The 26,812-nt window shown below is 40.2% G+C and overlaps 1 protein-coding gene across 4 annotated transcripts in view; it reads right to left on the bottom strand.

Annotated features, from left to right (window-relative positions):
* The window catches only part of arhgef39 (Rho guanine nucleotide exchange factor 39), a 61,771-nt gene that overhangs the window by 17,638 nt on the left and 17,321 nt on the right, over positions 1-26,812 (bottom strand). For all 4 annotated transcript variants that reach the window (XM_022749514.1, XM_022749516.1, XM_022749517.1 and 1 more), the window contains exons 6-7: positions 13,096-13,166; positions 7,554-7,682 (exon numbers count right to left, since the gene is read on the bottom strand). In XM_022749514.1, the coding sequence (XP_022605235.1) occupies positions 7,554-7,682; positions 13,096-13,166 (200 nt within the window). The remainder of the gene's footprint in view (positions 1-7,553; positions 7,683-13,095; positions 13,167-26,812) is intronic.

Here is a 26,812-nt window from a genome sequence, read left to right as displayed (position 1 = left end):
AATTGCTTTTAAAATGCCACGGGTCTCAAACGGAAAAACAGTTAAGAGACATGCCATGACTCTCTCAGGTGTTGTGCGGAGATTGGAGCAGTGGTTGTAATCATTCTATTAAATATGATATAAATAAAACCCTGCCTGAGCCTTATACAACCCTTTGAAGACACATTTACTCAAGAGTAAGTGGTCAATAACCACTCAGTCAAACTCACTTAAGGACATTTTACATTTTTGAGGCTGAAGACGATGAGGGGGAGGGAAATGTCCTCATGAAACACAGCCCTCACACCCTTAGTTCTTCCACAATTAACTGACGGACCTGACTTTTATCCATAGTGTAACTGACATGATAGCAGACTGGGCTATTCACTATTTGCAAAGATGATTTCTGACCTCATAACTGCACACAGAGGTTGTTTCATTAAATTGAATGACATGGTTTAAGTATATTTTTTATAAATATAATTTATAATTTATAAAGAGGCACAAGGACTCCACTGGGAAACACGTGGGCTGTGTTGCTGTCTTTGTTTTTGGTGTCTTTCCTCTGCAGCAGTGTATGGTGGCCATGCGAGCTCAATGCACTGCAACTTAACACATGTAAACAGACGTGTGTTGTCAAGCTGATGAAGACGTTTTCTGAATTTGTTTGTATTTCGTTTGTTTGCATGTGTTTTCTTGAGTTGCAGTGCGTTGAGCTCTCAGGGCCCCCGGACCACCGCAAAGTTGGGGTACTTTCAGGAAGTAGATTTAAAGCTAAAACCACAAGTCAGTTAGTTGATTGACAGAAATTAATCAGGCAATCATACTGATAATTGAGTTTAAGAAAATATGCCCAAAAAAAAACAAAACACTGCTTCCATCTTATAAATGTGATTATTTGGTTTCTTTAGAGAATTATTTTATACTAGAGCAATATTGATTGCTCTGTCAGTAAAATGTCTGAAAATAGTGAAAGATGGCTGATGTCACTTCCTACAGCCTAAGGAGATGTATTAAAGACAACTTGGTTAAAGAAAAAATTGTGTGAATATAGAACAAGGGAAACACTTCCAGAGCCGTTCGATTAGACTCTCGTCAGGGAAATGCCGACATCTTTCAAACTCCTCGCCCACAGTCTGCAACACAGGCTTTTTGTTGTTTTGCTATACATTTGACTGAGCAGTGCTAACCATGAGGAGCTAAATGACATGTATGTGTAAAATCAGTGGAGTGCCCCTTTAAAGATATAATAAAAAATATCATACATATCATGTCAATATGAGAGCTGCCAAAAAACTATGAACTTTTGCACAATTGATTATATTCATGTTTGACGAATGTTCCCAAACATAATTGAATTTACAATGGCAGCAGAACTTGTGTTTAGCTTACAGCTTAGACTCATACAGAATGTATTGGCGCACAGTCGTAATGAATAAAATAGTGACATTCTATGATAACAGAGTATGTGAGCTCTTTTAATTCATGCACGGGCAGTTATGTGTTACATGTTAGCTCAAGCATTAGAATGCTGCCAGTGTCCAGTGTGCTGAAACTGATGTATTTCAGCAGACATCAAGTGTGCTAATCATCCAGATGTGCTTTCAATATTCAAACTGTACGTCTGACCAGGAAATGTGTGCGGAAGGTCTTCATCTGTCCTGTGCTTTCAGTTTAGATGGTGAGGTGCTGACATTTGTACTGTACTGTACTGTAATATCAATGCCAGACAGCTGCTACCTGTTGAACAACAGTACATTTATTTGAGTACTGTACTTTTTCCTCCACTACACTTAAAGACTGATATTGTACGTTTGACTACATTTCTATGAAGTACTCTTACTTTGAAGCAGCTTTTAGTCAGAGGAATGAATCTTCTTTTATTTTGAAAATGTGATAGACCATACACTGAACCTGTCTGTGTCCTAATGACGTCAAGATTGGATAAAGATGAAGCAGGAGATTCTTTAAGTCCATGGTTGAAATTTTAAATTAAATACAGATTACCTACAAAAATTAGCAGTCCAACTTGAGAAAGCATGTGGAGATATTAAATGTTTGTTTAATTCCAGATAAACAGCTTGTAGTTGGATGTTGTTTTGTTGATTCAATTTTGTTTTTGTGTCCATGTCTTCAGTCTTTGTATCATATCCTACAAGCTTTTTATTCTACAGGTTCTAAAGTCAGTCAGTCAGTCAGTCAGTAGGTTGTTTCAGAGTCAGTAGGTTCTGTGAATATGAAACAATACAACAATGTGTTGATATAAAATACAGTCAGTATTTTTAAAATGAAGTACTCCAGTATTTTAATTCAAGTAAAATGTGCCTGACTTTCCCTTGTATTGAGTCATATTTGACCAGGAGGATCTGTACTCTGACTCAAGTGATGGAGCTGTGTACTTTGTCCACCTCTGATAAGCATATATAAACATTTAATAAACTGTTGTAAATAAATAAATTGTGAAACTTAATTCAGAGCAACTGTGGAAAGCTAACTATGGTTTTCCTAACCTTTAAGGCATAGCCCCTATCAGACCCCCTGTCTGATTAAGTTGACAGAGTCACAGAGGTTGGATATGCTCTGTGTGAGGAGGAGTCTCTTTGTGGACCAGGTCTCTTTTCAGACCCCCTGCCTACATCTGACCATCCACAGTGCTTTGAGGCAGCAGCAGGTTCAAAGAGCAGGAGGTGCCAAGCACTCCTCTCCATGTCCAGGCCTTTCAGCTTCCCTTGTCAAAGAGCACCTCTGCTCTACTACAAAGTCTTTTGGGCTGGACCAAGTGGGGGGGGGGGCTGAGGAAGGTGGGGCAGGAAATAAAGGTTGATCTACAAAGGGCCCTGTTCCTCCTGATGTGTCTGAAGCCAGAGGAATAACAGAAGCAGAGAGCAGGATGAGGACAAGTCGAGTTTGGCATTGTGGAGTTTGGAGAGTCAAAAGGCTTCTTTCAATTTTCTATGAATGTACAACACAGGACCTTTTACTATGGGTCAGAGACAAGATCCAGTGGAAAGTTGAATATTTCAGCTCTTAATGATACTAAGGAGACAGGTAAACTCAGGAGTGAAGAGGAATAAATCAGACTACATCTGCAACAACTGATGATCTCCGTTATCTATTCATCTGTCGATTGTAGAGGCGCAAAGGATTTACCAAGTTCTATAAAAAAAACAACCCGACAGATTCACAGGAAATACATTATTTGGATTACATTTTCTGTGATCTGAGACTCTTCTTTGTTGAGGGAAATTACTGAAGCCATATGCCGTGTTGCACCCATATAACATTATTGAAAGTACCATATTCTCAATCCTCATTGTTGATCGGTCAAAAACGCTTCCCATTGTATCACTGCCCATGTTTACTATTGTTTGTGTCTCAGTTTAAGATATATAATACATTTTTGATTTATTACTCAAATCAGAAAATAATGTTTTCCTTTATTTAAGTTACTAAAAACAAATTCATGACCAAGTAATAATATCACATTTGATTTAAATCAAATCACATATAATATTCTTACAAACTACATTTTTTAGTAATGAACTGTGGATTGTATCCAGCTATGTATCAGATCATCTAAGAGGGAGAGTTGCACACCCTTAGATCTGGTTATTTGACTAAAGTAAGATTTTCTTCAGTTTTGTGGCACACAAGTCATCAAGCTGCCCAGAAAGAATTAAGCTTATTGACACTTCAGTGCAGAAAGCTGGAATAGCAGGTTATTCTGGATGCTTTCACCAGAGAAGCTGCGAACACAAGTTCAGCAACGAAGGAAAGGAGAGACTTGAATGTGGTATTCTTAGACTCAGCAAATGCATTCTAAGATACCAGACATAGTCAAAGTCAATATTTTCTTCAGTTTCACAACTGCAGAATTTACTACAGTGTGGCGGCAGTTGGAGATCATGGGGATCTTGGCAGGATGCACAGTTTCATGGTTAGTTTTTACCATGGCAATGGAGGTTATTATTAGGGCATCTAAGATGGTTGTAGGCAGAGAGAGGATTAATGGAGGATAGCGCTAACCACCCACGAGGGCGTATATGGTAAAGTAAGAAGTTTTATATACAGACAAGTGAGAAATTAAAAGAAAAACCAACATCAGGTGTCTTAGTAAAGTGTTGGGTCACCATGTGCCACCAGAACCAGAAGTCTCTGGAACTCTACAACACCGTTCTAGCAAAAGATATTCCCTCATTTGGTGTTTGGATGATGGTGTTGGAGAGGGCTGTCTAACACATCGGTTCAAAATCTCCCACTGGGATGAGATCTGGCCACAGTATATGATTCACATCATTCTCATACTCGACAAACAATCAGTGACTCATTTTCTATGGATGGGGGCACTGTCATCCTGGAAGAATGCACTGCGATCGCCATAGAAATATTTCTACATAAAATAAAGGCGATCACTAAGAACTTTGTATTTGCAGTGACCATTCCCACTAAGGGGAAAAGTGGACCCAAACCATGCCCCCACAGCAGAACAGAGCCAGCTGACCCCCTCACTGGGGTCAAGCCATCAGGCCTGTACCGTTCTCTTGGTGTACACCACACATGCACTCGTCCACTTGTGGAGAACATGGTGGAGGATGACTCATCTCACCATTTTCCACGTCTCTGTAGACCAGTGCCTTTGGCCTTTGCACCACTGAACTCTCAAATGTGCAATCATTTCTGTAATGAGGGGTTTATGCACTGCAACCCTACTATAATATTCCTTTCCACGTAATTATCGACGGACACAGTCTGATCACGTCCTGGGTTGACATTCATTCACCTGAGGAAGAGTCGCTCTTCTGTTTTTCCTTAAATATTGCGCTAATGCATGAGCATCAGGTTCATCAAATGTGCTGTCGACCACAATTTCTGACCCTATTTACTGATCTGTTTCCCACAATAAAAAAATCTACTAAGCACCCGGCATTAATATGCAGTCATTTAGCATCAATTTACAGGCTGGGTCAAACTGCTGAGTATCTGCTATTTGCTTGGGGGAGAGTTAAAAGCAGCTTAAAAGTACTTTACGTCAATTTAAAGAGCCCCTTCGATGAAAATCAAGTGTTTCACCTTGTTAACGTCCATATGATGTTTTTATATAATACAAGACATATGATGAGTGAAATAATCATCTAAACCATGACTGAGAGTTTCCACCTTGAACTGCAGTGAACCAATGACAGTCTCATAACAACAGACTCAGACAGCCAGGGTTTCATACGTCACAAACCTAAGGAACCAATCCTGTCAACTTGTGGGGACGGGGGGCAGGGCTAAATAAAACTGAAACCTTGTCAGTACCGAGAGAGCGAGTTAGCATTAGCACAACCGCTAAAACTGTGTCAGCCACTGCCAGTTACAAGCTAGCAAACAACATGAACAAATAAAAGATGCTAACTATGCTAACCGTTCTGATACGTCTGCTAGTCTCTGGTTCTGGTCTCAACAGACTCCTCATCTGAGTCTGGGTCTGACTGAGGCTCAAACATGTGGCTGAGTCTCTCTGATGTTTCCTCTTCTAAAAATATGGAGACTCTCTGCTCTTTCACCTGTCCACCTAGTGTGCACAATGGTGGTGGACAAGGCCTGATCCAGATTTTTCATAGATGTGCTTACAGCCCCAGTTTTAGATTTCTTTTCACTTTTTATGTGTGAAAATCATGTCAAACAAAACATTAATCATGGCAGAGTATTTTTACATAGTTTAAAACTGTCTGGAGAGGAATTTTAAAGGTACCTTACATCAATTTAAAGGTACTTTAGGTTATGGCTGGAGAATGGTGTCGTCTGCCACTAGGGCCCAAAAGATTTATGATTTCACAACCTGATACCCACTGCAAGGCATAGTAATAGGTCGAAACTACTACTACTAACTGTGAATTGACAACTGACAATTACTTTAACGATGAAATGTCAAAACATTGCAAAAAATATCCATTACAATTCCACCGAATTCCCCAAGATGATCACCTGTCTAAAACCAAAAGATATTAATTTTACAATAATATGAAACAGAGAAAATTTGTGAATCGTCACATTGGAGGAGGTGGAGCCAGAGAACGGCTGGTATTACTTGCTGAGTGACTTAAATCATTACTCACTGGTCAAAATTGCTGTCCATTGAATTTCTGTGGAATCACTGATAAATCATTTAAATGTTTCAATTAAAAAGGGAAAGAAATTTGATGGATCTGTGGCGGAGGAGAATTTTCAAAGGAAATAGAGGAAACATTTCATAATTTCTGTTTCTCTTCAAGTATTTTTTCCCCTTAACTTAGAATAATGCTTAATTTAATGAGGTAGTCTGATTCAGCTCAAGACACCTGAGACAAAAACGCATACATAAAAATGGCAGAAGATACAAAACACAATTATGTGCAACAGTCAGGGGTATAAAGGGACATAAATTGGAAAAATCAATGTGAGACATGATACAAAATGTGAAACATCTTTGTTTTAAATTAAAGGAACAGGCTGGCAGACACAAATATGTGGCCTCCCAGGGAAACAGGCTGACTGTCTGCTGTATCAATGTCCCATTGATTCAGGCTTTGTGTCTCACAATCGCCCCCCTCATCTCCTACAGAGCTACTTAATATGTTTGAGGGGCTCCGAGCCTCTCATCTGTAAAAGGCAGAGCTTTTCTTTTACCCACATTAGAGGTGGTGTTGGTGGGAAGGAAGTAGAATGGGTCGGCATGGGGTTGCAGGGTGGGGTGGTGCTGCTGCTGCTCTGAAGTCTGTCTGGTGGGACCGAAGCTTTATTGGCTGGAAAGGAAGCCGGCGGAGTTGCGAGGGCCTGAGAGCTTGGATGAGAGGAAGCTTTTGAAACTTCCCACATCGGCATTAGAGAGATGAGCTGCTATTCAGCGCTCGCTCCCAGCCTACACCAACACATCCATAAATACACACACAAAGCCTGCCTGCATATCCAAGCAAACACACATTCCTGGCTTCACACACACACACACACACACACACACACACACACACACACACACACACACACACACACACACACACACACACGTGTTCGCTCATACCCAGCAAACACACTTTGGCTTCCTTTTTATCTGCTGGTCCATGAGATGAGACTGGGCTCTAATTGGTCCTGGGGGAGATTGGCAGGACGAGCGGATCAACGAGGAGGCCAGGTTCTCTGGAGATAAACAACAGGAGAGGGAGTGGCAGGAAGAAAAGGGCCACAGCTCCACAAGTAGAGAGGGAACCACAGCGGAAGAGGGGAAATAAATGAGCGGGAGGGAAGGCAGGATGAAGGGGAAAAGCACATTCACTCAGAAGAGGGACAGTTAGCAGTAACACAGCGGCCTCAGAGTGATGTGCAAGTCTTTAGCTTCCTGCAGAAGTCTGATGAATTCCATCCAGGTAGATGTCTTCAGAATATCCATATTTATACTTCGCTAATTTCACTTCAGTTTACCTACACTTCTCTTGCCCCCACCCCACCCATGTGTCCCAGAGGAGATAGAGCGATAGAGGCGGAGGGGAGGTAGGGAGGTAGATGGAGGTGGTTCTTCGAGGAGATGAAAGGAATATGTGATCAGAAGCTCTAACCTGCAGCCAGCACCTTTGTCTTTCGCCCTTTCAGCAGTTTCTGCACCCGGCAAAGCTGCAGGTGGTTCTCATGGCACCGGGTATTGTTCTGGATACGATGGGACACCTCGCTCACCGCAGTCACCGCCCCTATAGCAAACACACACACAAACATCTGTGTTACCGTACATGCGAGGACACGCACTGATGAAGTTAGTATCAATATAATATCTCTGACTATATTAGACCATTATAGACAAAACTGTAAATCAACAAGCATTTGAAATAATTTAATCGTAAATAATAAATCATTAAAGTTATTACTATATTTTTTATTTGCCAAAAACAGATATTCCTGAAAAATTATTATTATATCACAATATATATTGATATAGACATGCATATGTTGCATTATGTATATGTAATACATAATGCATTACATACATGATAAAGGATTTTATCTTTGGCCCCCCAAAGAAAAAGGCCCCAGGTGATTCACGGAGACCCCCCGCTAACATTTAACACTCCAGTACTTGAATGGTGGCTGAAGTAGTTAGTGACGTCTACTAGCAGCCAGCAGGGATTGAAGAAATTACTCCTTCTATAAATGTTGCTATCTGAGCCCATCACTGATGCTCTTTGGCTGCAATGTCACAGACCTTTTACTATAAGAGGGAAGAAAGGTCCAAAACACATAAGATGTAAGTCTAAGAAGTGGGTGGCTGGAGCTATGTTTGTTTAAGGTCCTACTGATTTTCTGTTGAGGATTTACATGCCTGAGCTCCTAATGTGAGCTCCATTTGTTTTCAGTATATAGGACTTTATCACAGGTAGGTCTCACAGGAGTTTATGGATGGGTATTGTCAGGGTTTTTTCAATATTACTCTTACCAGTACTTCTCATCAAGTACATACTTTATTGTTACTTTTATCAGTTCTTTTCTACTACTGTACAAGAATATTTATTTCAGTACAGAATTAGAATTTATTCTTATTTCTATTTGGTAAAATATGGTTTCGAGAGCAGCAACTGTGAAAGAGTATTAGTCATTATAGGTCAAAAATATCACCCTGGAAACAAATGTTTAATTAAATCCTAAATAAAATAATTCTTATTATGAAATCAAATCACTGAGTGAAGTTTAAAAAGAATGCAAAACAAAGAAAACAGTTGCTATTACTCATCAACCCCTGTCCTTGTCTTTGTTGTCCTCCCTCTTACTGGTGATGTGGATTCCCTGCTGATGGAGGTCGAGGGAGGAGGGGCAAATATAGGCCAAGCATTTGAAGATATTGCTTTTCTGAAAATGTTAGCTCGTAGAACAGGTGCTTTGACAAATTCTTCTAAATTCTAAATTATTATTAGCTTTTTACTCAAGTTTTCTTTTGGAAGTATATTATATTAATCTAAATCAGATTTATTTGAGATTAACTGCATATAAGTGAGATAACAAAGAATGAGATGTGAGCCAAAGAAAAACAGATATACCAAACTTAAGTGTGCACAATCACATAACAACAAAACAAAAGACATTGAATAAAAAACAAGGTCCAGCAACAATAAGAATGATGAATGAAGGACCAAGCTGATACTGAGAGGGACGGACTGAATGATGTGAAAACGGAGAGGACCGAGAGCAAACAGAATCAACGAGCAAACTCTCATTCAGATGAGGCTCCTTTTAAGCCATTTTTTCTTTTTTCATTTGACAAAAACAGGGTTTATCATCCATAAATACTTTACATACCAGTCCCTGATCAGACGCTTCCACAGACTCACACATTCTTCCATGTTACTTATAAGGCAATTTGTGAAGCTAGAAAAATGTAAATTATTGCATTATGTTGAGGAAAGATATGGAATGCTGGAATCTTAACAATAAGAACGACATTAACACTAATTGGTTGGCTTCAACAGTTTCTGATTAATTTCTTAATTGATTAAATGAAACATTTACAGCCAGAGGCTTTTGTTGGATTTTATTCTCCAGCTCTCTATTTTCTCATTTACTGTCATGATCCCTCCACCGCTTCAAAATAAAGCAGCAGTTATATCACGACAGCAAAATATATCCAAGGATGCTGCGCTCCTCTTGCAGCCGAGCAAATGCCACACAGGTAAACAGACACAGGCCTGTGAAGCTGGTGTGGACCTTTGTTTTGGAGGCTCACTCGGCACCAAGGCCTTGATTGTGCTTGATTTCATCAGCGAGCACTTGCAGAGACTTTAACTGAGCTGTGCAAATTGAAATATCCAGGCAGTCCTGATTGGGCCTGATGGTCTGCTGTGTGGGTCAGGCCGGGCTGTGTGTTGTGATTGAATGTGTGTGTTGGGGTTCCTGTGAACGGTAGTGTTAATTAGAGGGATGCTAGTCTTCACCGCAGGGGCACTTGTAGCTTATAATGCATGGCCCTCCTGCAAATCAGCTGAGCTGTCAGTCTGTAATTGTATGCAAACAACAGCAGCCCCCAATAAGCACAGCTCATTTGGTTAAATAAACCTATTTCCTCCACATTGTTTACGACAACATCACCGCATTCCCACCTCAGCTCCTATACAACACCCTGCTGGTTTTGGAATTGTGGATTGATCGTATAAAACCGATACTGGTTAATGTTTTGTATTTACTGAATAAATAACTAAAACTTAATCCGGTTGTGGTCGATCTGATGACACCAGTGGTAACTGGTGACAACGGCAAATGCATTTTACTACAGATCCCAGATCTTGGTTTTGTTTGCAATTACATCGAAGACTTGGGGAAGCAAACACATCCTGAGCAGCTACTGTCAGAGCAGAAGAACGATTTGATGGGCTATCTATTTAAATCAATTGCTTGTTGAAATATCTGAAACAATCGATGCTTACGATCTAATGACAAAGACATCTGTGGGCTGTGTGAATCAAGACGAGGACTGAGATTTAAAAAAAGAAAAAAAAAAAATCTATTTTCTGTTTCAAATCAATCTTGATTTGAATGATGTGATATCAATTCATAAAATCCAGAGATCAATCTTTTAAAATGTCTCATGTGGCCAGCCTTCTAATGCAACGAGATCTGACCATGCAAGAGACAAAAAAACATGGCAGGAGCTGCTCCACTCAGACTAGTTTCAGGTTACATCCCCGTTTATCCAGAATCATGTAAAATATGAACCATTTGTGTGAAATTTTGTCGTAATTGCTGAGTGAAGTCTTGAGTAATGGCTAATAATCTCAGACCAAAACACACGCTTCGTCAACCACACCTCCAGCCTGGGTTTGTCTACAGGAGAGACTTACATGCACTAACATGTACGCACTACCAAACCAGAAACTGAGAGGGGGTGTGGCTTTGTTCTCTGCTCAGGACGCCGTTACGCCACCATATCTTTACATAGAAAATAGTAGTTTGCTGCTTTATTATTGTTTAAAATCTCGTTTACTTTAAAGTTTTCATACACAAAACTATGGACACAGTTAAGCCTGTTTTCAAAAAGTACTGGTGAATAGGACCCAGCCCAACTCAATCAATCAACAATATCAAAATGGAACAATTTTCAGTGTAAATCTATCAAACTGATACAGTTCTTTTTAATGGACAAACTCTATTATCATGTATCTGTTTGTAAAGAACTCTTTCATAAACTGCCTTCCTTACTTTTTTGTACAAAGCTTTAAAATCTTTGCCCCAGAACAAATAGGCAAATCATCAAAATAGAAGCATCCAATTACTGTGTGTCAGCTATAATAATTGCTGTAAACATTTAGAACTGCATCATTAACGCGTCCAAAATAACAACAAACAGATGGATTCTAATTTCAAGCTCAACTTTCCTGCTTTTGTTCTGAGCACTGAAACTCGGCAGATGAACTTGATCCTCAGGGTGACTTGTCTACACTAAAATAATCACGGCCTAATTGGCTCGCTTAACTTCACAACAATTACAATGTAAACCAAACAAGGCATCCGTGTAGACTTTTTCCCTTTGTTGTACGTGTTTGGAATATTTTCCATTGCCTGCTTAAGAAAAACAACAGCTCCTAATTACAGTATTCTTGGACTGAGCTCTGGCTGAGACATTAATAATACATCTAGCCCATTACACATTCTGAAGTCAACTTCCTCTTCTTACAGCTCTTTATTCCTTTTATTCACTATTTAGATAGTGTTTGGTGATGGGATGAAGACTGTTCACTTTTACTGTTAAATCTCAGACAGAATTGGAAAGTTGCCTGTAGTGTGGTCAGACTCAGTTATGGTTACTACGGCGGCATTAGACTGTAATATTAAAGCCGCCTGATGGAAAAACTCCTAAAGTGATGTAATTACAGCAATTAAATCCAACCTGAAAGCACTGCAAGGGAAGCTTGGGGGAGAAAGAAGAAAGACAAAGAAGAGGAAAAGCAGAAAGGCACAACAAGAAAACAATAACAAGGAGAAAGCCTCTTGTGATTCTATTTGCTAGTTTGCTTAATCAGATACAATGTGATTTGTCTGGTATTTCTTTTTTAAATTATTCCCTTTACAATACAACCAAGCTGACTATATGAAGTTTTTCTAAACATACAAAAAAAAAGAAAAAAAAGAAAAAAAAAAAGAAACCCCAACCCCGATAAAAAGCAGCAGAGTTTAAAAAAGGATCTCTAATGAGAAGAGGAAGAGGCGATGGTGGAGCACATTTAGATATGTACCTTCATCTTAGAGTCAGGGGCTGTTTTAATTTGTAAGCAAAGGCAGCACACCAGCAATGAGATTTTAATTGATACACATAAATAATTCCTTGTGTACATCCGCACTTGAGTCAGATTTGCTGTTTATTTGACGATTGAAATTAGTCATTATCGGGACTCGTGTTGATGTTCAAGATTTTATTTATTAATATAGCTCCCGCTTAATATCCTCTGATCCGCTCCCAATTAATTATGTCAAAATCCACATCAAACTAGAACTTTACACGCATACTGAGCTTTGCCTTGCTTTCATTTCTCTACTAGCCAAGCGCTGCTGTGACAATAATAACAAATGAGGAACGAGAGGGAAAAAGAGCTCTTTCCTTTGTTCCTCAAATGAAGATAATGAGAGCTGTCTTTCACTATGAGTCTGACTGGTGCGATGAAAGTCTTCACAGGTTGTTTTTCTTTTTTTTTTTTTTGGTTTGTTTGTTTTTCTGCCGTTGGAGTGCTAGCCTTTATTCTAAATTGCACAGCCTTGCTTAACTCTCCTGTGCTTCAAACTGCTTGTTACAGGTTGGAAGAATTCCACTGTGAGGGAGCCAGAAATCTTTGTGACTAGTGATGCAAAGCACATCATCATCACACACACACACACACACACACACACACACACATATACACATCACTTGTTGTTAGGTTGCCGCCACTGACGGACCCCGATCATCCTGACAGAGTGGAAGAGGTGACACCGTCAACCTCAGGCTCACACGTGTGCAAATGTGCACGTGCAGCTCCACACTCAGCACTGTACACAATAAAAGCACTCACGGTTAACCTGCACATATTTTCCTTGACATTAAGAAAAAATGATTATCGGAGCAGCAGCATAATCAGAGAAGAAACCTACTTGAAAGCTGCTGAAACTCTGGATTGTCTGGACTTGTGTTGGCAGTCAGGTCTTGTAAGAAATGCTTATACCTGTGAGGAAACAGAAAAATAAACATGGTCACTGTCGAAAAATATCAATGGAAAAAGGACAAAGTGTAAACTGAAAGATTTGGTAAAAAGAAATGAGACAGACTTTTTATTTTCACATTCGTTGGAAAACAGCAACAATGTCTTACAAAATATAGAGAGGAATCTAACAGGCCAGAAAATATACACAGCGTCTGACTGAAGCTCCTGAATGATACAGATGGAGAGAGCAGGTTTTGCTTTGAAGCAGGGTTGATGGTGACAACCTCTGACAGATACAGCTGTAAGATCATGAGATGAAGATCTGCACTGGTTTTTACTTGAGTCCTCCTCAGACACACGGCTTGGCAGAAAACAAATGAAACACTGACTATAACTGGTGAGTGAACCGAGACCAGAGACAAACCATCTAAGAAAACGTCTGAGAAAGTCTTATTTTTAACATCTGATGAAACCAATCAAACAAAAACCTGGGTGAAAATAACCTTTTCAAAAACACAATTTACATTGCAACACAGTGAAATAATTTATATTTTATGAATGACTTCGGTGGATAACTGTCTCTCCAGTCTCTCTGCACTCACTAGGAGTGTAACAGTAAATGTATTCATCCCAAAATGTCCGGTACAAAACATTTGGTATTCAGCTTTCTTTGATTCAGTACACGCCCTAATATCCAAATGTTTGGTGCTGAATTAGCCTAATGCACTTTGAAAGAATAAAAAAATCAAAAGCCAGTTACACCCTGAAACCTTGCAGCAGCGAGACAGTACCCACACAGCTCACGTAGTGTGCGGCAAACACAGATCTCAATCACTTGACCATACCCCAATGCCATTTCTATCTATTTAGCATTTCGAATGCTATGGTTTCCTAGTAAGTTACGGTGGCCGGGTGTCCATTGTAGTTTTGCGCAACATCCATCCATCCATCCATCCATCCATTTTCTTCTGCTTATTGGGGGTCAGGTCGCAGTGGCATTAGGTTAAGCAGGTGATTCCAGACACCTCTCTCTCCAGCAACGCTTTCCAGCGTTCCCAGTCGGGTACAACGTCCGCATTACTGCTGACGCGGCACCGACCCGTCTGTCGATCTCCCGCTCCATCCCACCCTCATTCGTGAACAACACCTTGAGATGTTTGAACTCCTTCACAATGGGCAACAACTCATCCCCGACCCGGAGGGAGCAGTCCACCATCTTCCGGCTGAGAAACCATGGTTTCGCACTCGGAGGTGCTGACTGTGCAACACAGAAGCGATTTTTAAGAAAAGTAAAAAAAAAAATAAATAAACACAATTGTGAATGATCTGTGTTTCCACTGAGTGAATCTGTGACGTGAAAACATTTTGTTTCCACAGAGTCAGAAGAAAACCTGTGTCATGGTCATAAATGGTGAACTTAGGGTTGTCTCAACTGATGCATCGAGTCATTGACTTTTAGGGAGCAGCACACTCTGTTATGTAGAAACTGAGTGAAAATAAATTCACATTCAGTCTGATTAAGAGAATATAAAATGGAAAGCCTTAAACTTAAGAAAAAATAACTTCCTTTACCGAAGAATTAAGGAAATACAATCTGTTTGCGGTGCAGTGAAGTAACTCATTGTGCCAATTTTAGTCTCATCTAAAGTAACAATTGTGAAGCATTAGCTTCCACAGAAATCTTTATACTTTTGACTGGGATAATGTGACCTTGGAGTGCATTGACGATTGACATTGATTTCCAGTGTCTGTCTCTGCCTTTGCAGCCCTCTATTTGTGCAGTCTGGGCTTGTTTGAGAGACATAGTGGTGCCAGTGAGAGAGGCCATTAGTGATGCTAGCAGACTGTACACCACTGCTACTGGTCCATTTGGTGGCATGAGTGGGATGAGAGGTGTTGGGGTGACAACTGTGTAGTGTGATAGTGTTTGTATGTACTGTGTAGAGAATATAACACAATGACGGTTCTTCAGGCTGCACTTAGAAATGTGTTCATTACTTTATTACACAATAATCCTGTAAGTGACATCAGTCAAGAGACTTTTTATGATCTTACAGAATTTTGAGCGTTTGGAGGGGTTAAGTGTATTTTAGGGTTACAACTAATGATTATTTTGAATTAATCAAGTCATTACTTTGGCTATAAAACGCATAAGGTGGCTGCTATAATTTCCCAAAGCCCAAGATGATGCATTTAAATTGCTTGTTTTATTTAACCAACTGCTTAAAATGTTGAATTAACAGTGAGATCTAACAAATAAAAGCATCAAACCATCACATTTAAGAAGCTTTAACCAGCAAATGTTTGGAATTCTTTGAATTTTTTTTTTGAATTTCTTGAAAAATGACTAAACTAATGACTTTGATTATGATAATAGTGGCTGATTAAATTCATCAATTGACTAATAAATTCATTGACTTGCATTAAGTTTGTTAAGCTCCAAATATTAATATACAGTCACACATATGTGCTTACAATAATTTGAAACTGTTGGCATCACACTGTGTGAGAACTGTACAAGCTACCCTGTATTAGGAGGAAGTGGGAGCATTTATTGTTGCGGGGTTGTGCTTGAGGTTCATGCTTTTCTTATCTACAGATATTTTTCATTTTAAATTAATACTCGTTCTTACTGTCGTTTTTTCATCTCTTCAATTATGAAATATATATATCATTCACTACCTCTGCCCACTTAAAGTACGGCCCCCCTGCAGAGTAGGCAACCCACACTCAGCTCACGTAACAGCCTCCATGAATGCCTCTGTTCATCATCTGTGACAATATGGTAGTGGTATGGTGGTAATATCAGATTCACACACGGTCAGAGAAATCAAGCACGCGCGTGCGTGTGTGTGTGTGTGTGTGTGTGTGTGTGTGTGTGTGTGTGTCCTGGTCAGAGCGTCTCTCCTGCTGCTGACAGGCTGTCAGTCAAACTGGACGGCAGTAGGGGAGGTTGTACCTGCATCTGGTTCAAATGTAGTAAAGCAGCATTCAGGACCAGAGCTAACTGCGTCAGAGCAGAAGAAAAAAAAAAAAAAAAAGGCTATGAAGGGGGGTTGAAAGTTTGGCTTGAAATGAATCTGGTCAAGTGTGTGCTGCAGTACCATGAATTTGTTAGCACAGTGGTGGGTCTGTGGGTGGAAGAGGAGGAAGGCATTGTTCTTGTAGTCGACTACTCATTAGAAATGAAACAGAAGCCAAACAAGCTCCAATTATGCCTCCTTCAATTAAGAGACACTTAGAAAGAGAAATAATTTCACTTCTTCTTCTTCGTGTCTCATCTTGTAATAACAAATACATTACAGGTATTGTTAGCAATGGATCCCCTTTTTTCTTGTTAAGGAGTGGAGAGGAAAATCTAATTAAAGCAACTGTGTAACAAAAAAGCAACACTGATGATCATTATTACCGCACATTTCAAATAATGTAAACGGAACTCTCTCATTTATCTGTCCTGTCCTGCTCATTAGCAGCAAAGCAAAGAAAGGATAATGAGACAATAACGTAATCTGAACCATATTTATAACAGTTCAGATATTCTAATGAAGAATGCAGCTGTAGAAAGCATGCGCGGGTGAAGGGATGTGCCTGCCACCGCTGCAGCGGGAGCTGCTAATTCCTTTGTAATATGCAGATGATATGCAGGCTTTTTTCCCCCTCTCCCTCCTGACGGACACGTCAGGTCATTTGGGCATTTGCACACACGCCGGTGAAGAAAAAAGACATGGAGGAAATATCTGTCTAATTATTTTGCTTCCCATACATGCATTAAGGATTCAAATTTGTAATTAAGAGACAAGAGGCGCTGGCAGGCTTCTGCATGGGTTAGTGAACATGGCATGGGCTTGTGGGTAATTACTCAACTTAAAAGCTTAAAAGCAAAGGAATGCACACTTGTGGTAAATACAGAAGACGAGAGACACTCCACTGTCCAAACTTAAGCAATTAATATGTAATATGAAGTGACTGCGAAGAGCACCTTATCTCTCTCCAAAGGGGTGACTAAAGGAACTTTGTAAATGACTGAAGCTTTTGTTACTGTGTGCTGCTCTATTAGTCATCTTAAGGCCTAAATCGGCCATCCCATGTCTGCGTGTCACTAAGGGCCCATGTGGGTCCACGTGATGTAAATTTCAACACCTGCCCTCGTTTTCGTGCATCATATGTATGAGCTGGTTATTTCTCACCCTTGGTTTTATTCTCGTTAAGTGGATGTACACACAGTTTTCTCTTGTTTATGACTTTTTCATGTTGTTCAGTGAAATACAACTAACGAAAGATACGCTTCTTGCCGTCAGGAGGTCGACCTCCTCTTCTGAGTGGCATCAGCTGATTGTAGTACGAATAGAAGTCTGTCTAATCGTCATGGAGCCTCGAATTCAGACCTGCTGTTAGGCCTGGGTAATATCCAAAAATTTTATATCCTGATGCGGTCCAGCCCAAATATCGCGATATACGATATCATTGTATATATTTTATAAAACATAAATAATAAATAAATAACTAAATAATTAAAATTAAATATTGTCATTATTTATGTTTTATGTGATCAAAGGTTAGAACAATGCAGGAAAACAGGAGGCAGAGCCTTCAGTTCTCATGCTCCGCTCCTGTGCAACCATCTTCCAGTTTGGGTCGCCCTCTACACGGTTAAGATTAGGTTTAAAACTTTCCTCTGTCATAAGGCCCTTAGTCATGCAGCTTTTAGGTCTAGACTGCCAGGGGACTTCCCACGATGCACTGAGCTCCTCTCACCTCATCTCCCTCTCCATCTGCACGCATTCAAATCCCATTAATGCATGTTACTGACATGGCTTCTTCTCTCCCTCTTCTCTTGTATATTGTGTTTTCTTGTCTCTCTCCACCTGACGCTCTCTGCAGGTCTTTCCGCCTCCAGAGCTGCAGAGTCGGGATCTGACTGTGGGCCACCTGCTGCCCCTGTGATCCCGCTCAACACCCACTGCTACAATTCTCATTATTAGTCTCATTATTAGTCATATTATTTGTCCTATCATTGTGTTTTCATTACAATTATTATTATTATTATCATTATTATTATACATCTTCAAGTGGAATCTGCATTATGCTATGTTCTTTTTCCTGCTGCTCTCTCTCTCTTTCGCTCTCCCTCCTTATCCTCCCACTCTCTCTCTCTCTCTCTTTCTCCATCAACCCAACCGGTCGAGGCAGACAGCTTGCCGCCCGCTTCCCCCCCCCCCCCCCCCCCCATGAGCCAGGTACTGTCCGAGGTTTCTACCCGTTTCCTTGACAGTCACCAAGCGTTCGCTCATGTTGGATCTCTGTAAATTCTGTAAATAGTATTATAAAGAACAGACGGACCTGCTCTATATGAAAAGTGCCCTAGATAACTCCTGTTATGACCCCATGCTATATAAGTAAAATCTAATTGAACTGTATTGCACTGAATTGAATTGAAGTGAGTAATAATCAGGTTACTGCAAAACTAAATGTAACTAAAATTGAGAAAGATGAGAGAAGGTAGGCAGGGCAGAGTGATGTGCTCCATTGTCTGATAAATGGACGGCATAAAGCGCTTTACAATTTACTTCTCATTCACCCATTCACGGATGGCAGTGACCTGGCAAGGCACTTGTGTCTTTCTCAAGGTGTGACATGTGGGTGCAGCTGGGAATCAAATGGGCAACCTTCTCATTCCTCTGAGCCACAGCTGCCAATTTCATCATGCTAGTGACGCTGGCACTGACACTTTCAGTGAGACTTCTTCAGCTCCGCCTTGCGTTTGGAAAAGGAAGTCATTTCTGCCGACTGCCATTTCTTTTTTTTTTATTTTACTTTTTTAGGTATTATACATAATTTTGTCTTTAACTGTATCTAACTTTTATTGTAATTTCATCTTCTTCTTTTCATTTGTGATTTACCGTTTTTAAAATGCTGCAACCGACTGTGATTCAAAGCTAATTCAACACGATTTGGCCATGATTACTTTTTCAAGGATAAAAGTGTGACTAAAACAAATTCAGTATATACTGAATGAAGAGACACATCTTTTAAGTCGGCCTGTATGAAGAGGGAATTTTTCTCTACAATGCAGCAGACTGAGTATTTGTTCACCTGTTCCTGGGTCAGCGTCATCCTTATAGAATTGGTAGTTCAATAACTCTGTATGGGCTAATGTCCCAGTACATAAAAGAGCACATGGCTTCAGTAACCAGGAAGTAGCATTTGGAAGTAGCATTAGCTGCTAACAGTAATATTACTTGTCTTGTCTCTTCTCAGTAACGTTACTTTTAGCGCACATCTCGCTTTCTTAAATGTGAAGTGGTCTGAAGTGTCACCTGCATATCTTATCATACCAGTGTGCATTTTGAAGGCTGCTGACAACCTTATGACATAACCAACTGTCTCATAGAAATCAGATTTATACACAACTAAACTGCAACTTTTATATTAAGCATGATTGCTGGTTGTGTTTTGTCTGTTTACATGTTTTCTCAGGGACACCATAGGAAAAACGTTGCTTCTGAAAAAACCCAAAGTACTTCAGAAAACATCTTCATCAGTTTGAGAACACATGAGCTGCAAATAATCAAAACACAACGGAAGTGTTTCCAGGGGACACAAAAAAGTGATGAACCTGGCTGGCTATAATACATGCACTACTATAATGCAAACATGCGCACTTGTTATTCAATGCTTTTAACTTGAAAAGTCATAAAGAATTGAAAAACAAGTGCATCCCAACCAGGTTCATCACTTTTTTAGTGTCCACTGGAAACACTTTAGTTGAGCTCTCAGGGCCACCGTATTTTTCATTCTTGTCTTATGATTGAATGAAGACGCTACATTTATTCACAGCAGTGGAGTCTCCAGGAGGTGGACGGTGGGCGTACAAAGTGCACACCTGCCTACAGTCCCATCTGTGGTTTACGTAAACGCGTTGCGTGGTTTGCGACGCTCACGCACCAGAAGGTGGAGGTAATGCAAAAAAAGGTGCCTGCCAACATCAGAAGAAGAAAGTTTTCTTTTTTTTTTTACAGCAACACCCAACGATTTACAGTACGCCATCCAGTATTTATTACAGTCAGTCTATGATCTGGTGTCTAGTGCTGTCAATTCAAACAAGGCAGCTACAGGTGCTGCTGAAGCCAGTTTGTTTGAACATTTGAAGAACTTTTATGAACACATCAGTGCAGATTCCAATGGGGAAAAAAAATCTCACATTTTTATGCAAATTGTGCTTGCTGAGCCTGAAAAAACAAGTCAGAAGGTCAGCCACATCAGCAATGAATTTCAGATGACACGTCGAGCTGAAGCATCTGAATAGTCTTTTGAAATATCTGCAAGTGAATGATGATCACAAGAAATCATTAAGAAAGGGTAAGACCATGAGCCGAAGTCTCCAAAGTCCCTCCACCTAAATCAAACTCACAGCATATACGCATGCTACCTACCAGAGCAGAAACATTGTAAATGACTGTTCACACCCTGGCCACCACCTGTTTGATCATTCTAAACTCCACCATGTTTTGACCATGAGATTCATAAATAGGAATCACTGACATTTTATATTAGGATTTTGTTAATGTGTATTAATGTGTGTAAAGCTATCTAATTGTTTTGTTTGTCTAAATGCAACAACCAGGAGGAGCGCTCCTAATTTCATTGTATTTTGCACAGTACAATGACAATAAAGGCTTTCTATTATACAGTAAAACAGTCTATACAATAATGTGGCAAAGATGGGAGCAGGGGATGGATGGCAGGAGGTCTGAAAAGAATGAACCTGAGCTAATTCATTTTTGAGATGGTGAACATCAAATTCAAAATAGTTCACTATGAATGTGAACCAGTTCATTTTAATCTGCGTGAACTGAACTTTGAGCTAGCCGTTGTGACATTGCGCAACACTTGCGTCTGAAATCACTGAACTTTTTCTGTATTAAACCAGATCAGGATCTTAAACCTAAACCAAGTCCTGTGAGAGTCTAAAAAGAACCATAAAACTGTTTAATAATGCTGTAGTCACTACGAGTGGATATTGTTCTGCAAGGTTAGATATTCTGCTGGAAAACAAACATGTTGTCTGTGAACATTTTACTGATATGTTCAGCATCAACATGTTTGCGACTTGGCAAATACTTAAATTAAAAACAAATCCTGATCACGTTAAAACATAATCCAGTCGAAATTAAGTTTCCTACAAAACATATTTGCTGTTGCACTTCAGTTGTAATTAAACGTAATTTCTAGCAGACATGGTTGGACCTGACGTACCAATTACATCTGGAAAGCCTGAAAGAGCCATTTGATTAAATCATTTTATCCCGTTCATGTGAGCCGAGAGCCAACAGGAAGTCTAGTAGACGTGTCAGACTCACATGCTCTCGCCTCTCTCTGCAGGGGGGGGGGTCTCTAGGGTACAACGGAGTATTATGGCCACACTGAGGGAAAAAAAAAATCTGTTTTAGAGGGGAAATATCAGAGGAGCAGCAGCGTTAAGCTGCTGTAAAATAAGGAACGTGGAGCATCCTGAGATACTCCATCTTTTGGCTCATTGTCATCATCATCAGCATCAGGACATTGAAAAGACTGTCTAAGTAGACTCAGTTACTAGACAAACAGCAGCTGCCAGAAGCAGCTCAGTCTGCCACTGGCTGTCCTTTCCCCTGTCTGATTGGTTGATGTAGTATTCCTAAAAATTATGTTTTGTTCTCTCGAAATTTTACATTTGTAATTCTTGTAATATTCCGACTTTTTTCTCAAAATATTATGAATTTTTTTTTTTCTCGTAATATCATGACTTTATTCTCAAAATTTCAGATTTCTTTTTTTCCTCAATGTGGCCCTAATACTCCGTCATACTTGGGCGCATTCTTTATGGGCCCGAAAACATAGGACTGAATGGGGCGCCATCTTTGAATGGGGCGTCAAGTTTTCCTTGACAAGTCCATGGAATGAACATTTTTTATTTGTCCCGACTGTCTGAGTTTTCACGTCCCAGATGATCATGAGTATTTTTGTCAAAATTGAAAAACACATCAAAGCTTTAAATGTTGAGCGACCCCACCCCATACCAAAAGTATTTAATGCATTAATGCATCCACACATGCGACTTGAACAACAATTCAATAATATTCATATTCAAAAATCAGAATCTTGAACTTTTCCTCTCAGCCGTGAAACGTGTTCTCTGAGTTCAGGGTCAATAGAATCAACTAATGATTCACGACAAAACACTGTTGCACACCGTAATTGAGGCACTTTGTCTCACTGCAAGTCTCACTTCAAACTTGGCAATGAACCACAGGGTCAACTGTCAGACAATGTAACACGAATTATTAACTGAAGTACAACTCAGTACCTTTAGAGCACAGAGCAGCTATTAAAGAAAAAGTCAATTTTTTTCAGAATTCTTTCAAAGAAATTAATCAAATTTCTGACCTTGTGTTGGAGAACCTCGCTGTGTTCAGCTGATGGAGATGATGGAAGTACCTCAGCTCATAAAGTAGTTAATTTTGAAAACCCCAGCATGACAAATTAAAAACAAAATCAATCATGGTAACTACAGCACACAGCTACAAACCTCTTACTGCTTGGCAAGTATGGCAATGACCAGGAGACCTTTGGAGATGTACGGCCTTTACATACAGCTTGCCAGCTCTCTACAGTGAGCCGCCCACTGGGCCATTCCCTTGTTATACTAAACGGTGCGCAGTTTAGAGCAGATATATCCCAAGGCCTCCAATTGCTGGCATCTCTATGAGAGCTGCATCTCTATTATCGACACAAACATGGCCAATACAGGCGGCAAAGGTTGCTATTCACTGCCACAATCAACTCAAGACCCCATCACTGTCATAATGGCGGGCTCAGTGGGGAGGACACCAATCCAGCCGGCTCTAGTGAATGCCACTTAATAAAGGCAATGATTTTATTCCTCCCCCGACAGCAACATAAGTATCCACACTCCAGGCCCCGCTCGCCATCCATCATTCTTGAATGGTGATAAGTGACAACAATTTCCTGCGATTCCACAGCCATGCAGCCAGAGCAAGGTAAGGTACCAGCCGTGGATGATTATCCAGCCATGCACTTAAAATCATCATACAATTAGACACATCCCTCGAGTCTCCTGGTGAACAGATGAATCGATGATAATGATGGGAAATATAGAGAGAAAGGCAGAGTGAGAGGGGGCTGAGCTGGAGAGGCCGACTGATTATGTGTCACAGTCGAACACAACAGTAGTCAGCATACTCATAAATAACATTTCCCTACTGGTTAGATAAAAAATTAAACATCTCCCAGCCTTGTAAAGAACATATTTCCAGGAATTTTCAACGACCAGGGGGCCTGTTCCAGAAAGCAGGTTCAACCCTGAACTCTCTCTGAGTTTTCGGTTATAGATCAGCTAGATTTTTTCACTCTGAGTTAAGTGTGTGCGAGGTGGATGGAAAAAAGCCACCAACAATGGAGCTTTGATACTACAATTCACCATGGCAACAGGTAACTAAATTGAAAGAGCCGCCCTTTTAATCCAGTGGAACAACAAATATCAATGGGTGACAATGCACATTTATCTTTAAAAAACACAGAGAACAGTCAATACGTTCATTGCATTTTATTCAGTGTAAATTTCCTTAATTTCTGATAGTGAAGTATCGTAATCCTAAAGTATGTTTCATTACATTTATGTAACTATGTATTTATTTAGCTGTAGCTCCATGGGGACAAAGTGCTGGTGGCAGCAAAAGATGACATCAAACAGATAAGGTATAAGTGTATAGACTGGGGGCTGAACGATATGCAAAAAAACAAAATACATATTGCAATTATTTTGGGGTCTGTACAAAACAAGCACATTCAGTGACCTTTATAATACGCCCTTGTGAAACAGTGAAATACTGCACCATTGACTTCAGACCAGATTTTATGCTGGTCATCCGCTTTCTGCTGCCTCATGATAGCAATGCCCAACAATGCGCCTGACCACACCTCACTTTAAGACCAACACACCCATGAGCGCAAGTGGATTTGCTATTTAAACAACGTGGGCGCTGGACGGGAACTTGACCTGTCTAAAACTAGCAAAGACACTTGCATTGCACTTGGTGCTGGGTTTAATGTTGGGCCCAAAGGCCATTTCACTTTCATTTTCTTCCTTCGGATACATAAGGACTGGCATTTTGCAAGTGCACTTGTTAATGTTTAATGTACTTATTATAAATGAGCATTTTCAAATATACAGAGAGGAAGAAGAACTGCTGTTTAAATTAAATTGTCTGTAACCTAATTGTTTGCACAACTATACCCAGCCCTGCTGATATTCCAGCTGCTGCTGCAGCAACATACATCAGCTGCCTGTTAATTCTACCATTGACAGCATATGTTTTCTCTCTCTCTCTCTCTCTCTCTTTGACCTCTTTCTCTCTGTTTCTGCTTTTAAAGGGGATGAGAGGAGCTCATGTAATTACTGAAGCTCACCCTGACTCCACCTGCTGATTCTGTATTCCGCCCTCTAACAATATATTCAGCATCTCTTCCACGTTGCACCGGGCTGAGCCTCGGTTGCACCTGATTTGCACCAGCGCCTTCGGTCACCACAAATTTAAAAAAAAAAAAAAATGCTAGTCATACCCATTTGTGTTTGCGCATGGCCATATTACTTGTTTGTATCTGCCCCTTACTTCAGGAAAATATAGTTGCTGATGTTATGACAACATAGATGCAAGTGTCTGACACAAATATGTTTCCCTTGACATCCACACAATGAGCTGTACATTTTTGCCAAAGACAGCAGAGGTATCCTATCTGAAGAGCGAAGGTTGGATCAGTGCATCACTATCATTTTCCAAGTCTTGGAAAGCTGCATTGAAGAGCTCTGCATTATCCCAGACGTGTGGGAACAGGGAGAAAATAAGGGAAACTGATCCTTTGTTGTAGAGGAGAAAGTGAACATAAATGAGACATACAGTAAAGTGTCTCAGAAGTAAAGGCAAAGAGTCAGCCCATCTCGCAGACAACTTCTCTCTTGCATGATAGATGGATGTAACATTTCCAGCGCTCGACTGTAGATTTGGAGAGATGAGAAGATGAGCGGGGCCCTAATTAAGATACAAGCAAGCAGCTTGATAAACCAGTGTCATGATATCTGCTGCATTGGAAAGTACGTTTCAGCCCATTTCTCTTCCTTGTTTCTACTAATTAACAAGCGAGATCAAGACCGCATGAAATTACAGCTAACAAAAACTAGCGTCTCACAAAAGAGAGTTTGACAGTTTCTGGACAGTCTGAGGACTACATGGCCGCTACATCAAATAATAATAATTACATCTGTCAGAGAGACTATACATTGTGCAACGTAGCGGGTGACTGATGAAAGGAAAACAACTAAACAGCAGAAACAGAACTCAAGCATGAAATCTGTGACCCATCTACAGCAGTGCTCTTGATGGTGGAACAGCAGCACCATAGCTCCTCCCCAAAAACTCTCTAAAGTGTGCAGAAATGATTGAGACAACTTGAGCATCAGTTGCATACAGACAGCTGAAGGTGTACTACAAACATTTCTGGTTGTCAAATGAAAGCTCACACCCTGTTACGCTGTAAGAGATCCTCATGTTCTCTTGCCTCTCTGTGTTTTGGGGCATTTCTGTCAGGTTCTCTGAGCGGTGCAGACATGTGTGGAAAAAATAACAATGAGTGGAAGGTGACAGAGAGAACGATGAAATGTGTACGAGGCCGAGTCTCACTAATTTTCTAAAAAACTAGAATTACCACCTCACGGTTATATTTCTCAGCCACTCAGACTAGTTTCAGGTTACATCCCTGTTTTTCCAGAGACGTGAAATGTTGTCATAATTACTGCGTGAAGTCTTGAGTAATGGCTAAAAAGTGAATGTGAGGTCACACTGACCTTGACCTTTGACCACCAAATCAATCAGTTTGTCCTTGAGTCGAAGTGGACATTTGTGCAAAATGTGAAGGGATTCCTTTGAAGAGTTCTGGAGATATTGCATTCCCAAGGCCAAAATCATGTTTTGTAAGGTCACCGTGACCTTGACCTTTAATCTTTATCCACCAAAATCGAATTAGTTCATCCTTGAGTCCAAGTGGACATTTGTGCTACATTTGAAGAAGTTCCTTCAAGGCGCTACTGAGATATCATGTCCACGAGAACGGGACGGACAGACAACCCGAAAACCTCCAGCTGCCTCCAGCTCTGACTGTCGCCAGCGCCGAGGAATAAAAAAAGTAAAATGACAAGTGATAAAAGATTATGTCAGAATTTTTATGACCTTATCCGTCATAATGATGAACAACAAGCAAGTCTAACACAACCTCTGACTGAATACAGGGGCTGGATGTGTAAATCAGATCACACCAGATAAAATTATATTATTACAATTACATCGTCATCGTATTTATATTGTATTTCTGCAGACTATAAATATTGTTAGAAATATAGTTGGAATATCGTAATATTATTTTTCAGGCCATTTTTAGGTGTGCTTACAAGATGCCATAAATTCAAAATGAAGAAAATCAACTCCAACTTCTTTCACTCTTCAAGTGGTTGAAAATTGTAGCCCCATGCCATTGTTGATCAGCTTAAGATAGCACTCCACAGTGGACGTCACTCTTAGTAACCCCCCTGCGGTGTAACACTCAGTTTATACAGCCTG

Source organism: Seriola dumerili, unplaced genomic scaffold, assembly GCF_002260705.1.
Source record: "Seriola dumerili isolate Sdu_G_001 unplaced genomic scaffold, Sdu_1.0 BDQW01000138.1, whole genome shotgun sequence".
Taxonomy (NCBI): Eukaryota; Metazoa; Chordata; class Actinopteri; order Carangiformes; family Carangidae; genus Seriola; species Seriola dumerili.
The sequence above is the reverse complement of the archived record's forward strand: the minus strand, read 5'-3'. Positions and strand labels throughout refer to the sequence as shown.